The 13,986-nt window shown below is 43.5% G+C and overlaps 1 protein-coding gene across 2 annotated transcripts in view; it reads right to left on the reverse strand.

Moving 5' to 3' along the window:
* PLCXD3 (phosphatidylinositol specific phospholipase C X domain containing 3) overlaps positions 1–11,793 on the reverse strand; it is a 101,378-nt gene extending 89,585 nt beyond the window's left edge. For both annotated transcript variants that reach the window (XM_074813091.1, XM_074813093.1), the window contains exon 1: positions 11,573–11,793. In XM_074813091.1, the coding sequence (XP_074669192.1) occupies positions 11,573–11,675 (103 nt within the window). In that variant the 5' untranslated portion in view covers positions 11,676–11,793. The remainder of the gene's footprint in view (positions 1–11,572) is intronic.
* Between the last annotated feature and the right edge of the window lie 2,193 nt (positions 11,794–13,986).

Below are 13,986 nucleotides of genomic sequence, written 5' to 3' on the forward strand. Positions count from 1 at the left end.
ATTCAAACTGATCTTAGAAATCCCAGTTTTCTCCATATACCAATCTAAAGAGATTCCTGCCTCTGCACACTAGAAGCAACAGCATTCATATGTATATGCACTGTTTATGTCTTTCACAGTGTCTCTTGGCTTGTTTCCCCTATAAGACAACTACATCCAAAAATTACTGAAGCTGGCTTCATTTCTCCTTCTTTATTGTCAATTTATAAAATGTTTCTCAAAACATTCACTAGGCACATGCACTAAATAACACTTGGCTAGCAGCATGAGTCCAGCTCCCTATTGCAGCAAGACCCTACACTACTAGATAAGCCTTGAAGCATGACTAGAAGGACAAAATACATAGGCTCCCCATTCCCATCCCACACAGGACTCTTTTGAGGCAAACTCTCCTACTGAAAAGCATAAAGGCTGTCAATTTTGCTTCAGAGGCAGACTAAGTCAGAACTCCAACCGAGCAATGCTTTGAAGATTAAAGTTTATCAAAACTGAGCATCTCTGTGCCATTGGAAAAGCCTGAACTTCAGTCCTGGAGATAGTGAGAGAACTATATCAACTTGGGGAAAAATCTGAAGCATTAAAAAAACAAAACAACCCACAAACACTGCCAAAACAGATAATTCCAGACTTGGGTTCACATACTTACATGGTCTAAGTACTTCTGACTTTAAACATGCAATCTGTTGACCAAAAAAATGCACTGCTGACTGCTGTGGTGTGCTCTGAGGCCCAATATGTATACGCAAGCACAGCTAATTCCAGCATGCACCTGCTGAGAACAGGTTCTGGAGATCCAGTGATGCAACTCCCTAAAAGCAGTGCAATGAGGATACAAAGATGAACACAGGCAAACCCACAGCATCTGTTATTCAATGTCCAGGTTAGATCTTTACCTCCAGGAGAACTTCTAGTCAACACCTTCCTCCTTTTTGAGGATAACTTGGGAGTTTCTGTTCAAACGCAGCTCACCTCAGTGCACTAATGATTCTTTCCTACTGCACTGCAATACAGAGTGCAAATGTAGTCCTCCTTGCTTTCCAGCAGTGGAAAAAGCAACTAGCAGATGTCTTCTGCAGTAGCTTCAAAGTGATGTCCTGATCCATCCATCATACATAGACAAGCCACTTTTGAGATGTCAAAGCAGACAGTTTAAGTCTGAGGGAACCAATGCAAAATACTCAGTTTTTTGGATCACATGATGAGAACATGCATGTACACACACAATATTTAAGGAACGCCACCTCCCCAGCTTGCCATGGCTTCTGAGACAGTACTTATGAACATAATCTATATAGTTAGAACAGTCTTGCAAAATTTAAGGGCTTCAACAGAAACAAGACTGATCCTAAAATAGCAAACAAGTTGGGATTCCTGAACTAGCAACTAGAATCACTATCTACTCAAACTTCTCCTCTGCTGACAAAGCAACTTCTGGGTATTATTCACATGGCTGAAGAGCAGCACTCCACCAAAAGCTTGTGTGAGCTTTGCAGTGTGAAACAAATGGCCTTTCTCCCAAAGCACTGCCTAGGGGTCAGTGAAATGTTCCACAACCCATGGAGCACACTTCCTGACCCAGTTATCCTCCTAAGAACAAGACCAGCCTCAGTATCAGTAGTCTTCTTGAGATTACCAGCTGCAGTCTACAAAGATGAAAAAATGGCAGAGATTTCTAACAGCTTTCTAAAGATCATACAGCAGCTTCACAGATAATGAAAATTACTAAAACTTCTCCATTTCTTTTCTACCCTTTAATAGCAGGCATCCAAGTGAAACATCAGAAGACAATTCCACTCACATGCTGGTTCAGAAGATTTACAAACATGTCATTTGGCTTTGGTGTGAACATCCAGACTAGTCTGAAGTGTGTATTTTTGAAGAATAGGAAGTTTTAACAAAAGGGTTTAGCAAAACCAACAAACTAATACACTTTGAGGCCCTAAGCCAACACTTTCATTTTTTTGGAAAAAAAAAAAAATAAAGCTGCAGAATTTATTTAAAGAGCAGGTTAGTTCAGTGCCCTTTATTCTGGCTTTTAAAAATCAGAAGCAAAAATTTATAATCCAATAAACTTTGTGGATTGGCTTTCACCTTCATAGCTGCAGCATGTCATACATCTCCAGTCATCTGAAACATCGTAAGCATCACACACAGATGGGAGTGAAGACTGAAACCACAACTAAGGAAATCCATTTTTTCTTTCCTCCCTTTCTCTTTTTCAAGATATTCTGCGATATTTTATTTCATAGTTGAAACACTAAGATGAAGTATTTATGCATGAGGTATGCAATCTAACCAGATAAGAGATTAGACAAAGCAAAGATTAAACTTTATCTAATATGAACAGAGAAGTTTTAAAAGGTGGCAAACATTTAAAAACTGTTCTAGAAATTTTCTTAAAAATTAGATCACAGTGAAAACTGTGAGATGGTTTTAGAACAGACAGAAAAAGACAAAATCTGTACTTCCAAACAGGGAAAACAATATATTCCATTTCACCTAAAGAAAACCAACTTTTAAGTAGTTATGACATTTCGCTACAGTACGAACATTTCAGTGAAGATTCTCTTTGGATACCTGAACCTGAGCTAATGGAAGACTGAGGAACATCAGCTTCCAAGGAAGCTGGCAGTCCTCAGTACCTTTCAACATTTAGTCCTCATCTACCAGGCACTAATCTACGAGGGAACAATGATCTTCAGCTTTGCCTCAAGCATTTTGGACAAATGACAATTTAAGGAGGGGTTACTATTGGTATTATAAACTGCAATTTAACAGTTTTGTTGTTTAGCTGTTCTTCCATGTGAAAAAATGGTAGAACAAAATTATTTCAGAACTTCAGATTAACCAACCACTTCTTGGCACAAATTATTTCTTTGCTATTTATCTATATCCAGTAAGGAAACTGAACCCTCACTATTAAAATGTGAAATATGACCACAAGTGGAATAGCTGTGCAAACATACACAGCACCGGCAGAGTTTTCTATCAGAAGCACAAATACATGAAAGTGCAGAAACTATTCATCACTGAAATCATAGAATGATCTAGGTTGGAAAAGACCTTTAAGATCATTGAGTCCAACTGTTAACCTAACAGTGCCAAGTCCACCACTAAACCATGTCCCTAAGGGCCACATCTACACATCTTTTAAATACCTCCAGGGATGGTGACTCAACCATTTCCCTGGACAGAGCGTTTCAATGCTTAATAACTCTTTCAGTGAAGAAATTTTTCCTAATACCTAATCTAAACCTCCCCTGGTGCAACCTGAGCCTAAATCCTCTCGTCCTATCCTTCGTTACTTGGGAGAAGAGACTGACATCCACCCTGCTACAAACTCCTTTCAGGTAGTTGTAGAGGGTGATGAGGTCTCCTCTCAGCCTCCTCTTCTCCAGACTAAACAACCCCAGTTCCCTCAGCCGCTCCTGGTAAGACTTGTGCTCTAGACCCTTCACGAGCTTTGTTGCTCTTCTTTGGAGATGCTCCGGCACCTCAATGTCTTTCTTGTAGTGAGGGGCCCAAAACTGAACATAGTACTCGAGGTGCGGCCTCACCAATGCCGAGTACAAGGGGACAATTACTTCCCTAGTCCTGCTGGCCACGCTATTTCTGATACAAGCCAGGATGCTGTTGGCCTTCTTAGACACCCAGGCACACTGCCAGCTGATATTCAGATGGCTGTTGACCAACACCCCCAGGACCTTTTCCGCCAGGCAGCTCTCCAGCCACTCCTCTCTAAACCTGTAGCATTGCAGGAGGTTGTTGTGACCCAAGTGCAGGGGTCACAATTGTTGAATTTCAATACACTTGGCCTCAGCCCATCGCTCCAGCCTGTCCAGACCCCTCTGAGAAGCCTTCCTACCCTCAAGCAGATCAACACTCTGCAAATTTACTGAGGATGCACTGGATACCCTCGTCCAGATCATTGATAAAGGTGTTAAACAGAACTGGCCCCAATACTGAGCCCTTAGGAACACCACTTGTGACTGCCTACCAATTGGATTTAACCCCATTCACCACCAGTCTTTAGGCCTGGCCATCCAGACAGTTTTTTACCCAGAGAAGCATATGCCTGTCCAAGCCATGAGCCGTCAGTTTCTCCAGGAGAAGTCTGTGGGAAACAGTGTCAAAAGCTTTACTAAAGTCAAGGTAAACAACATTCATGGCCTCTCCCTCATCTACTGAGCAGGCCACCCTATCAGAGAATCACAGAATCACAGAATCATCTAGGTTGGAAGGGACCTTGAAGATCATCTAGTCCAACCGTTAACCTAACACTGACAGTTCTCAACTACACCATATCCCTCAGCGCTGTGTCAACCTGCCTCTTGAACACCTCCAGGGATGGGGACTCCACCACCTCCCCAGGCAGCCCATTCCAACACCTAACTACCTGTTCTGTAAAGAAATGCTTCCTAATATCTAGTCTAAACCTTCCCTGGCACAACTTGAGGCCATTCCCTCTTGTCCTATCACTTATTACGTGGTTAAAGAGGCTCATCCCCGGATCTCTGCAACCTCCTTTCAGGTAGCTCAGTTCCCTCAGCCGCTCCTCGTACGACATGTGCTCCAGACCCTTCACCAGCTTCGTTGCCCTTCTCTGGACACGCTCGAGTAATTCAATGTCCTTTTTGTAGTGAGGGGCCCAAAACTGAACACAGTAATCAAGGTGTGGCCTCACCAGTGCCGAGTAGAGGGGTAAGATCACTTCCCTGTCCCTGCTGGCCACGCTATTTCTGATACAAGCCAGGATACCATTGGCCTTCTTGGCCACCTGGGCACACTGCTGGCTCATGTTCAGCCGGCTGTCAATCAACACCCCCAGGTCCCTCTCTGACTGGCAGCTCTCCAGTCACTCCTCCCCAAGCCTGTAGCGCTGCTGGGGGTTGGTGTGGCCCAAGTGCAGCACCCGGCATTTGGCCTTATTGAAACTCCTCCAGTTGGCCTTAGCCCATCGCTCCAGCCTGTCCAGGTCTCTCTGCAGAGCCTCCCTACCCTCGAGCACATCAACACTCCCACCCAACTTGGTGTCATCTGCAAACTTACTGAGGGTGCACTCGATATCATAGAAGGAGATCAGGTTAGTCAAGCAGAACCTGCCTTTCCATGCTGGGCCTGATCACCTTGTTGTCCTGTACATGTGATGGCACTCAAGATGATCTGCTCCATAACCTTCCCCAGCACCAAGGTCAGACTGAGAGGCCTATAGTTTCTCATATCCTCCTTCCAGCCCTTATTGCAGATGGGTGTCCCCTGGAGGAAATCACTAGTGATTCCCATTTCTGGCAGGTTACTTGAGAGGGGAAAAGAAGTGCTTCGTTACTTTTGCTTACATTGACTTACCCCAGCATTTCACTGTTTCTGTACAGTCCTTAGCTGATAACCACACAGCTCTTCAAAATAATGGAAAAGATAAGATTAAACCAAGGTATGCTGCAGTAGGTCAAACACAAAAAACATTCAACCTTGCAAAAGTTTAGATTAAAATACAAACTTTCAGATTTTGAACCATTTTTCTTCCAAATTATATGCTTGCAGTGTCCCATGGGCTTTTCTCTAAGAACTGTACAAGCAGATCTGTTCACAAATTAGGCATCCATAATTTGTACCTATTTTGAAGAAAGGAAAAGATGGGCATGAAGGTTATTCTCCCTGGAACTGGCTGCTCTTTGAAGAGCAGAACTGTTAAACATGAATCTGTTTACTAAATCTGAAAAGTATTTATTAAAGATATGCAATCAATTTCTAGTAGAAGAAACTACATAACCCTCTTAGGGGTCTTAAAGTTATAGTCTCCATAACTTTGTCTACTTTGCACCTGCATTTTTAATTACTTGCACAATTGAGTGTGTCTGAGCATCTTCAAATCAAGTGTCATTTTGTGAAAGACACAGTACAAGTTGCACTATGGTAAGAACTGTAGTATGCTACCAAACATAAAACACATACCAAACACAAAGCTAAAAATTGTCAGAAGGGCAGTCTAGATGCAGAGAACAGTTAAGAAGTTTTCAGCCAAGAGATGAAATGAAACAGAAATTCAATGAGGTGGAAACAGAGGAATAATTCCAGATGGCAATAAAGCCATTCCCTCTGCCGCACCTGCCATGGTGGTGGGATGCAAGGCAGGTCAGAGAAGAAGCCAGCTCTGCTGGAACTAAGCCACAGGAGACAGAGTGGACAGAGACTGAGGGATTAAATAAACAGCTCCTGTTGGGAAACCAAGCAAAAGCAGTCTCAAATTACTTCTCGTAGCAGATGGGCAAGTAACTGAAGGGCTTGAACTGTTAGATTTTTACAGCAGTGCAAGGAACCAAACAGCTTAATTTTGTGCATGCTAGAAACACATGATGGCAGGGGAAATAAGTGCTGAATGACACAAGAAACTGTATCCACAGAAATATTTCTGAAAGGGTTGGAAATGACACATTAGCATGTGCAGGGCCAGTGAGAGACTGTTTTGTGGATAAAAATGATGTAAAAAGACGACCCTCAATAAGGAAGAAGAGAGCTAGCCTAAAAAAGTTAGGGAGGCCAGTTATGAAGATCTTTGCTCATTTTCTGAGCAGAAAATAAAGTACTTATTTCAGGTAGAACACTGAAATAGAGGAAAGGGTGCACTGGAAAAAGAAACAGTTCTAGATACTTACATGCATGTCAGAAGCGAATGGGCAACCTGCATTATAGGTTTATGTATAAGTTTACCCACATCATCAGTTTGGTTCTAGGAGGAGCTAACTTTGTACAGAATCGGACCTGGCAAGTGAAGTGGAGGTACCCTGTTGATCACTAGTGGACAGACAAGGATGAAACAGGTCCCACTTGCTTCCCAAAGACAATCACTCTTCACTCTAAGAACATCCAATTTATCAGCTATTCAAGCTCAAAATTAAAGAGCTCCCTAATAACATTTAAACAGTGAGTGTTGCCTATCTATATAACCAACAAGGAAGTATTTCTAGCCCTTGGGGCTGAGAATGAGAAGTGTCCACCCAAGAAGCAATCACTTAAACAGTTGCAAGTTATTACAACAGAAGACAGGAATTTAAAATATTTGAAATGGTGTTATTTTACTTCAGCAGTGCTGTCATTCACAAAATTACTAAAATATAAAATACAGTCACATGCATGCTTTTCCCAAGTCTCCCTGTATCATCTATCATCTCTTAATACACCTTTGACACTATCACACATCCTCTCTTTTTGCAAACTAATTCTCTGTGAAGTCTTGCTCTTTCTTTTCAAAGCATGATGATAGTGGGATAGTGAAAAATACAAATTTCAAGTCTCAGAGTCTCTTTCTAAAGATGGGTAGCATAAAAAAATTCCATCTGCCAACAGCTTCTCATTTAAAATGAGCCAACTTTAGCTCTGCTGTGTCTAGTAATTGTTTTCTGGCTGATGGACAAAGAAATTTATAGGTCAAAATAAAATTTAAAAAAAAAATCTCATCTGAGAAACAAAAGAAGCCAGTCAGGTCCTGTGCATTCCTCTTAAGGAACATTAAGCAAACATAGCTGCCAAGCTGGTATCATTGTGAAAATAATTTTCACTGAGGGTTGTATTGCTCACAGTGAATCCTCCAGTGACAAGAGCAAATACTGAGGCCAAAGGTTTTATCTGCTCAAAGACAGTAGAAGACTTTCCTATGAAACAAAAACCTGGAGTCCCAACTCTCAAAATTATGCACTCAAGGAATATTTTGGGCCTCAAACTCATTCAGAAGATTTTTTCTACATTATATGAAGGACAGACATGTCCCTAGCACACATCAGGATTGCTCATATGGCAGATCTTAGGCTAGCACAAATTTTGGTGGAGGGATTAGTTACTTGGGGAGGAAAATACTCTTTTCTATCACAAATTATTCTTCTAGACTTCTCAGAAGTTTGGAATACTAACATCAGGGGAAAAGGCAACATGTATAACACTTATTATTTGTACAAAACTCACACTGATGTAAAACTAGATACATATTTACAGATTGTCAGTAAGAAAGTTAATTGATCAGTAAGTGGGTCTCAATTCATAAGGAAATGCTGCCTACTGATGTCTACTTTACTGCATTGCACATAGTTTATATGCTCAACCCGGATTAAGAAGAGGGCATTAACACAGCAGAATACATAGGCTCTCTATACCTCACCTTCTAGCCTTGATCTCAGAGCACAAAGATTTCAGTTCTATAAACATACATTATCAACAAAAAACTACTTCTTACCCTGATCAAAGAGGCACAGGCTTTGAACAAAACTACATTTTACCAAGTACCAAAAGATATTCCCCACCCCACCCCCAACCATCAACAAAACCAATCCACAATCCTCCACTTTTTTTTCTTCACCAGACTGTTGTCAGTTTAGCTAGGCAGATCTTTTAACATAAAAGGCAGTTTACAAATGCTAGGAGACACACACCTTGGGCTGCAATCCTAAGAATATATCCTGTCATTGCTCTAATTGTCATGGCAATAGAAGACTAAATATGCATGGTATTTTCTGGAATCGAAGAGATTATTTTATTTCCAAATACTGTATACTATTATTTGCTAATGGTATCCTTCACTTGAGGAAAATCTGCCATTTGCAGTGCAAGAGAACACGGACATAGACAGCACAAGAAAAGAAGAAAATGTCATGGTATAACACATCATCCTCATATTTGGAAGAAATCCAAATGGAAAAGTTTCTGATTAACAAAGCTGGCACAAGTTATATTAAATAACTCTGCCTCATCTACTGGATTCCTGGTCTTAGGAAAATAATAGTACCTGGCTTGAACTGTAGAGAATGAAATGAGTAAATGAATTTATTGGAATACTAACAAAATTCAGCACTGACTATGGAAACATAATTGGTGATATATAGTATAAATTTGTGTCTGCATAAGCTTAAAAACTGACCAATTAGGAAAAAAAAAAAAAGAAAAATGCGTGATTGCTCATGTTTTTAAATATAATACGAACATAACATACCTTCAACAGTATCATTTAAATATAATGACAGAATACTATGGGTTTTCTGCTTCTCTTTGCAACAGTTAAAATATTACATGCATGTCTGTGCAAAACCAGTGTATCATCTGAGTTCCAAGAACTCCTTCTAAACAGTGAGAAATGTACTGATTATTTCTAATAAAACATTTTTCCTCTAATATAGTGGAACATCCTCTGTATTGGTTAAGTGATGATACATTCATTTGGAAAATTCATTCTAACATTTTCAAGCTAATAGTTTTCTTCAACATTAGCACCGGACTGTTACGCTGGCTCCAGAACTGAATTCTATCCTGCTGAATTAAGGTCAAAATCAGTATTCCTACTGCGCAAGGGAAGCTTACATCCTGCTGGGGGAAAAGAAAAAAAAAAAAAAAAAAGTACTGTTAACTTATTTTGGCAAGGAAACAAAAAAAAAGCAATGTAAACAAAATGCTATTTAGAAGATATAGCAGTAATTGTATGAATACATTAGTAATTAAATGTTAGTTTCCAAAACAGTTGAAAATTCACAAGTTAAAACTATTTGACATACGAGGTTTTGGATTCTACACGTTCCTTGCATTAATTACTTGAATAGCAGTTACATGTTAATAGCTGTCACGCACACCTAGCATTAATGTTCAGCTGTGGTCATATAGGAGGAAACTTACATGAGACATGAATGTCTCAAAGGTTATTTCTTCTTAAAGGATGAAACCAATCCCATGTTTGCCTTTGTACTAATATTGTGTATTTCCATACTGTATGTTGAATATAATAAATCTGCTGTTAGAAGATAATAACAGCCTGTGTGCCATGCTCCATAACTGACTAATTCATATGAAATATATTGCCCCCCTCCCCATAAGGCTCTATTTGCCAAAGTTGACATTTTAAAAGTGAGATAGGCAGTTAAGTGAAGTTTGTGTCAATGTACAATAACAGAACGGCAAATTTCAAAGCTCTTAACCCCATGCCACTCAAGTCATGTAAGTTTTGCTGTTAATTTCACAAAAAGCAAGACTGTGTGCATGGCTGTTACATGAACAAAACCCTTCTGCCAATGTAAGGGGTCAATCTCTGCACTTACAGGCTGCAGAATTTGCCCGCTGCTTAATGCTGTACTGGGATTAACTGGAATTTACAGCCCACAGTAGGTTATGTATTTGTCAAAAATTTAAACATGTTAACAAATAGTGAAAGCTTGTATTATTACTGCCAAAGCACTGAAGAACATCCACTGTGAAAAACTGTTTTTTCAGTTTGTAAATATTTTACAAAGAGGCTATGAGAAAGTAACTAAGAGATCTTGGTGAGATAGATGCACCAGTAATGGCCTCATGGTGCTTCAGTCAGGAAAGCCAGTTAAAGGGAATGCATATCAAAGGCAATTTCTTGCATCTGGAAGCAAGTAAATTTGATCACAATGTCCTCAAAACCAAGAGGAAGTCTCTAAAATAATAGATTTAACCTGCAAAGGACCAATGAATTGCAGTCTCATTTCTCATCATAGCCAACATTCTGTAAGAACATTCCACAGCTTGTGGGTTAATGAAAAGTTACTAACACCAAACATACTTTGACATTAACAGTTACAGATGCTGGATTCCTGTGCCCTGGAGGGACACAAATTTATACAGGATACATTCAACCAATAGCAAAAACCAGTGTAGCAAGTAAAATACCAGACATAGCTTGTGTAAGCTGTAAGAAACTAAGAGACATGGTTTTAAAAGGACACACCGGTGTTTAAACGGAACTATAGAAAACACATTCTAGCAAATAGCTGCTGCAATTACATTGTCTTAAAAAAATATCTTTGACTAGTGTTATAAAAATTGCTGTAACATGAGCAGCTGCTACACAAAACTTGCAAGAAGTGAGCATTTCTCATAAGGGGCTTAAGAGATGTTACAGCTTCAGCATCTCTGAAACCTCATCTCAAAGGGGTCAGGATGCTGATAAAGATGTCTTGTAAAATGAGGTGCTCCCTCAAACCAGGGATCATCTGAATCAATTACAGTTTTGGATTCTGATATGTATTTTGCGTAAGTCTAAACAGTTACAGTTAATACCTTACTAAAAAAATGCAGAGTGCAGCAGTGAAAGAGTTCATAGAGTACCATGACCTGCCATTTCTCACGGTGAGATCGGATGTTTTCTGAAGGCGACCCGAGATGAAGTCGCACACCGGCGCGATCTGTCTACCCTCACGACAGCCGACAGCCCTGCACCCCACCGCCCCGCCCCCCCCCCCGAGCTCGGACCCGGCCTCGCGGCACAAGTTTACGAGGGAACAGGCAATTCATGGCATTTTGGTCGTACATGAGGTCCAGTAAAGCGGTGCGGGAAGGCGCTCCTCCCGCACACAAACAGCAGGCGCAGCCCGTGCGCTCCGCTACCCATCGCCTCCAAGTTCCTTACAGTTTGGGGCCGCAGGAGCCGCGTCCTGCGGGCACCCCCCCGCCCCTCCCGCTCATGCCTGAGCACGACGAGGCATCTCCAGAGGAGAGCCAGGGCAGCGCGTGAGGCAGCGAAAGGCGCTCAAGGCTGCGCGCCCCGGCGGCGAGGCGGGGAGGCGGGAGCACCTACCCGGGATGGCCAGGTTGGTGAGCGGGATGCGGTGGATGCTGCCGGGCAGAGCTGCCATCCAGTCGGCGAACCGCAGCTCGTTCTTCCCTTGCGACGAAGCCATGCTGCCGCCGCCGCCGCTGCCGCCGCCGCCGCCGCTGCTGCTGCTGCTGCTGCCGCTGCCGCCGCTGCTGCTGCCGCTGCCGCCGCCGCTGCCGCCGCCGCGCCTCTGCCGCTCTCCCGCCGCCGCCGCTCGCTTCTACCCGCCTGGCCCTGGCCCGGCCCCGCCCGGCGCCGCCTCTCGCCGCCTACCCCCGCCCCGCCGAGCCCGGGCGCTGCCCCCGGCCGCCTCCCCGCGGCGCAGCGCCGGGCCCTGCTCTGAGAGCCCTGGGAACCGCCGCCGCGCTCCCCGCCGGCGCCGCCGTGTGCCCTCTCAGCGGCGGGGCCGGGCGCCATCACCGGCGGCGCGGCCCGGGGTGCTCGGCAGGGCGAGCCCACCCGAAATAACTGAGCGGGTGTGAGGCGGGGAGCAGGGTCACGGCCCGGGCCCTGGCGGGGACCCGCAGCTGCACCGGCCCCCGGCCCCCGCCGACATGCAGCTCTCCAGGTGGCCGGCTCAGCCCGTCGCCGTCCCCCCGGGTCGGGTGCAGTCAGCGGAGCCCCCCGAGAGCTCGGCCGGGGCCGCGGAGCTGTAGCCGACAAGGCTCCTCTCCGGCGATGGCGTTCAGGGGCACTGGCTGGCTTGTGTTCCCCGCGTAGCCCTGAGACTTTGCAATAACCTCCCTGACCTTGGTGATCAATTCTGGGGTAGGAGTTGGGCACCTCTCACGGCAGATTCCTGTGGCAAGCTCGTCTGCCTCTGGTACACACTTGTCCCTTTCCAGTGGGCTACTCACATTAAAAAAAAAAAGAATTGCTCCTTACTTGAACATTCCTTGGAGATCTGTAATATTTTTGGCAATAAATTTTTATTGTCCTTTGAGGACGATCCAAAGTAGTATCTTCCATTCTCATTCCCAACCTATCTGTCTTTGGAGACACATATTAAGTGTTGGCATTAACAAAGCATTTACATTACTGCCTCCAGATCAATGAATGAATGAACCTGATAAAGGTTTGTGAGCCACCTTGAACTGTTATAACAAGACTGATCTTCTGACGTCAGCATGACTGTTTGTTTTTTACCGAAGTTGTTGATACACGTGTTGAAATTCACCTGGTGGATCTGTCAAAAACAGTGCCTGGAGAGAGCCATGCCTGAGCCAGGATCAGTTATCAGTCCACCTTGAATTCCTAGGAGGGTCAGCTGTGGTCCTGTAGCTTGTGTTCTCACTCAGCATAGAATCATAGACTCACAGAATGATTTGGGTTGGAAAGGACCTTAAAGATCATCTAGTTCCAACCCCCCTGCCATGGGCAGGGACACCTTCCACTAGACCAGGTTGCTCAAAGCCCCGTCCAACCTGGCCTTGAACACTGCCAGGGAGGGGGCAGCCACAGCTTCTCTGGGCAACCTGTGCCAGTGTCTCACCATCCTTACATTAAAGAATTTATTCCTTATACCTAATCTAAATCTACCTTCTTTCAGTTTAGAGCTATTACTCCTCATCCTATCCCTACACTCCCTGATAAAGAGTCCCTCCCCATCTTTCCTGTAGCCCCCTTTAAGGCCCCTATAAGGTCCCCTGGAGCCTTCTCTTCTCCAGGCTGAACAACCCCAACTCTCTCAGCCTGTCCTCATAGGGGAGGTGCTCCAGCCCCCTGATCATCTCCGTGGCCTCCTCTGGACCTGCTTGAGTAGGTCCATGTCCTTCTTATTTTGGAGGCCCCAGAGCTGGACACAGCACTGCAGGTGGGATCTCACAAGAGCGGAGTAGAGGGGGAGAATCCCCTCTCTCTGCCTGCTGGTCACAATTCTCTTGGTGCAGCCGAGGATGTGGTTGGCTTTCTGGGCTGCAAATGTACATTGTTGGGTCATGTTGAGCTTCTTGTCAACGAACAACCCCAAGTCATTTTCTGTAACAGCTGTCTTTGGAAATAAAAATGCAGAAAACAACTAATAGTAACCCTCTTTTCTCTTTCTGTCCAGGTTTCCAGAGCAAGTATGAAGAAAAACTTGTCCTTCAGCTACAAAATAATGGAACGATTTCTTGGAAAATGAGTGAATATTTCTGAGGTATTTAAATAAATGAAATTTTGCTGACTCACATTTTGTAATAGAAATAGCTCTTGAGGTGGGATTTGACTGGGGAAATATGAACAGATGGTTGACCTCAGGGGAGATGTTGAATCTGAGTTGAGTAGTACATGAAAAAGGGGAAGGAGTAAGCAAACAGTCACTGAGCCATGTTTAATTTTCACAGTGTTTCTTCCTGCCTATTAGGATGATAATCTACCCTTCCAAAATCACTGGTATAAGCAAACTTAAAAAAAAA

Source organism: Strix aluco, chromosome Z (assembly GCF_031877795.1).
Source record: "Strix aluco isolate bStrAlu1 chromosome Z, bStrAlu1.hap1, whole genome shotgun sequence".
Taxonomy (NCBI): domain Eukaryota; kingdom Metazoa; phylum Chordata; class Aves; order Strigiformes; family Strigidae; genus Strix; species Strix aluco.